A 3,256-nucleotide genomic window follows, 5' to 3' on the forward strand; every position below is an offset into this window, starting at 1 on the left:
CGGCGCGGTAGAGCCGTGTCCGGGTTATGGCTAATAAAGATTCCCAAACTGTACTATGGCCTTGTTCAGGGCATTTTTTTAAGAGCTTTTATGATAAACTAGTTTTTTTTTAGTATTCGTTGACCGGAGAATTTGACCGTTTGACAATCCTAATTTCCTAAGTGTGTAATGACTACTATACTTGTGAATAGTATGATGACTTATTTATTTGCTGATTAATATAGATGTCACTGTTTTTATTTTATTTTTTGTATTTAAAGATAAAAACAGTTTAGTATTAGTAATTTCATATAAAGCTAACATTCATTATCTCTCTCCATAATAGCAAAACTAACTAAAACTTTGATATCACGAAGTCCAACAAATTAGTACTCGCACTACCATCATCCGTATTATCTTACATAGCTTAAGCGTCTGTATCCTCATCGACATAGTTTTCAAATCTGCATCTTCTATGGCTGTCACTGTGTTCCATCAACTGAAATGTTACCACCCAGGATCGACCGAAAGACATCCCACCAAGAAACATTCATAGCACAAGTGAATAAATTAGAGCATGTACAAAATATTCAGAAACATTCAGAACATGACACGATGTGTTCTAGTTCATGCAATATACAAAACATTTTGAGCATGTGCAGGGAGTAATGAGGGATATGGACGGGGATCTTCTGTCTAGGAAAAAAAATTCAGATTGCATAACTACTCATACACAAGTGAATAAAATTCAGATTGCACAAGAAGTGACATACGAGCTCATCTTCCTCGTAAGTGAAACATTTTTTTGTTCACTATGATACGATTCAATTCGAGTATTAAAATACAATTCACAACTTCGAGTTTGTTCTACTTCCGCATCAGAAGTACAGTATGAGCAGCTATGCTCCTGTCTTCCCCTAAACTGTCGATTTCCTCATGCGTCTTGGCCTTGAGATTGACAACAGATGGATCTGCCCCAAGTAGCTCACACAAGTTAGATGGGATTGTCTCCTTGAATGGTCTAATTTCTGGTTTTTGCAAGATCAGCGTAGCATCAAGGTTGCCCAGCTCGTAGCCTGCTTCATGCATTAATTTCACCTGAAATTGCATGACAATCCAAAATCTTAAAACGATAGTAGCATAAGTTTCATCAACTTGTATATTGCAGACTACAACACTTCGATGTATAAAAGAGTAGCAAAATTCTAATTGGATAACTTATAACATCCTGCATACATTGCTTGAAATTACTAAGAGGGGCGACAAATACAATCCTAACATAGTATCCCAAATGGCTAAATCCTAACATTGCTTGAAAGCATTCCAAGCACTCAAAGCCATCCTACTGCAAGCTCGTTTCTAGGGGAAAAATAATTGACTGCAAGGAATGAACTCGATAGCGCACTAGGAAGTTGAGAAACTCACAGCTTCCTGGATGTGAAACATGTATCCATTCCCCAAATGCCCAGCACAAATCGCAGTTGTTGTGCTATGAAACTAGCATGGTTCACGGCCGGAGACAGTTTCACAGGTGTTGTGCTCGTATCACTCCCAATTCTCTCAAATCAGTACCAAATCCATATGAGATAGATGGCATACCGTAGGGAGGTGAATAGCCGGACTTGGGAAGGCCGGACGGAGAAGGGTCGGGGACGATGGTGCTGGGGATTTGAGCGTGCGCTGGTCTTGGGATCTGATAGCTAGTGCTGGAGAATGGCCAGACTTGGGGATGGCGCCGGTCGGTGGAGGAGGGGTGCCGGTCGAAGGAGTTGGGGAGGCCGGACTTCGGATCTGAATGTTGGTCAATGGAGATGGGGTGCGGTCCTCGGCTTCAGAGATCTAGGAGGTGGTAGAGGCGACGACACTCTCCCAGATCTAGGAAGGATACGATGCCGCAGGACACGAGAGCGAGAGGGCGAGCGGGAGCGCATCTGTCCTCGAGGAAGCGGATCAGGTGGGGGGCTCAGGGGGTATATGCATGGCAATTGCAGGAAATTATAGGCTAACTTCAGTGGCGGACTTCTATTTAAATCCTGCATAAGCCACCGCTTCCCCGGTAAGTGGGGTTTTCTCCGCTTCTGCTTATACGTTGTGGAGATGGTTGTTCCTAGAATTGTGATTCACGTTACAGTCTAAATAACAATAATTCTACAGAATAGATGCAAATAATGAAAATAAACTTTCTTCAAACCGTGTACCAGTAGAGAATTAAGAATTAAAGAGTTGAATCTAATTGATTCACCAAAAATTGAAACACAACAAGAAGATCAATTCGCATGGTAGAACAAGAAAACTTGATATCAGTTTTTAACTTCTTTCAAGAACTCAGAAACTTCTCAAAACCCAACCGTCGAGGAGATTCATAAATCACTGAAAATAATAATAGTCTCCCTTACATCACAAAAATAATAATAGTCTCTCTTACATGGGCATGGACTTTGTTTTATAGTGCACACATTCCTTTATAATTCCAACTTGAACATAAACTAGGACTCTCTAACTTAATTGATTTAGACTCTATTTTGTGATGCACATTGTGACTCGCACATGATGAACCTAAGCGTGGGACCAGACCATTGGAACGTAATCATAATAAGCTTTTCGACGAGTAGAGGATTAAGAATTAAAGAGTTGAATCTAGTCGATTCACCAAGAATTGAAGCACAACAAGGAGATTAATTCGTATGGTAGAACAAGAAAACTCGAGATCAGTTTTCAACTTCTTTCAAGAACTCAGCAACTTCTCAAAACCCAACTATCAAGGGGATTCATAAATCACTAAAAATAATAATAGTCTCCCTTACATAAAAATAATAATAAAAGCCCTTACATGGGCATGGCACTTTGTTTTATAGTGCATGCATTCACATTATAATTCCAACTTCAACATAAACTAGTACTCCCTAACTTAATTGGTCCATACTCTATTTTGCGATGCACATTGTGACTCGCACATGATGAACCTAAGCGTGGGACCAGACCATTGGAACGTAATTGGAATAAGCTTTTCAACGATTACTCATACATCCTAAACAGACTTCGTATGTGAGTAGGATGGAACATTTATTCAGGGTATGTTTGGTTGTAACTGACTCGACTTCAAACCTTCCTATTTAGACTTAAACAAAAAGGAAACACATATTCTAAATTGTGGAAACTTCTATGATGTATCTATTTACTAAATATTCTATATAGCCTACTTGAACTCATATTGGAATTGGAATAAAGCCATTTTAAACAACCTCCCCCCCCCCCCTGATTTTTCACCTAGTTATTC

General features: G+C 39.7%; 1 protein-coding gene across 1 annotated transcript; it reads right to left on the bottom strand.

Annotated features, from left to right (window-relative positions):
* Positions 1-676: 676 nt before the first annotated feature.
* LOC133897954 (2-C-methyl-D-erythritol 2,4-cyclodiphosphate synthase, chloroplastic-like) lies at positions 677-1,821 on the bottom strand. The gene is made up of 2 exons (XM_062338790.1): positions 1,405-1,821; positions 677-1,077 (listed from the first exon to the last, which is right to left on the bottom strand). Exons 1-2 carry the CDS (start codon positions 1,423-1,425, stop codon positions 847-849), a joined length of 252 nt encoding a protein of 83 aa, XP_062194774.1. The 5' UTR covers positions 1,426-1,821; the 3' UTR covers positions 677-846.
* Between the last annotated feature and the right edge of the window lie 1,435 nt (positions 1,822-3,256).

This window comes from Phragmites australis, chromosome 17, assembly GCF_958298935.1.
Source record: "Phragmites australis chromosome 17, lpPhrAust1.1, whole genome shotgun sequence".
In the NCBI taxonomy this organism is placed as follows: Eukaryota; Viridiplantae; Streptophyta; class Magnoliopsida; order Poales; family Poaceae; genus Phragmites; species Phragmites australis.

Excerpts from the sequence above, each read along its gene's own strand:
- LOC133897954 (XM_062338790.1), bottom strand. The coding sequence starts at position 1,425 with ATGTTTCACATCCAGGAAGCT. Across the intron at positions 1,078-1,404 it reads TGTTTCACATCCAGGAAGCT|GTGAAATTAATGCATGAAGC; the intron begins GTGAGTTTCTCA and ends ATGCAATTTCAG.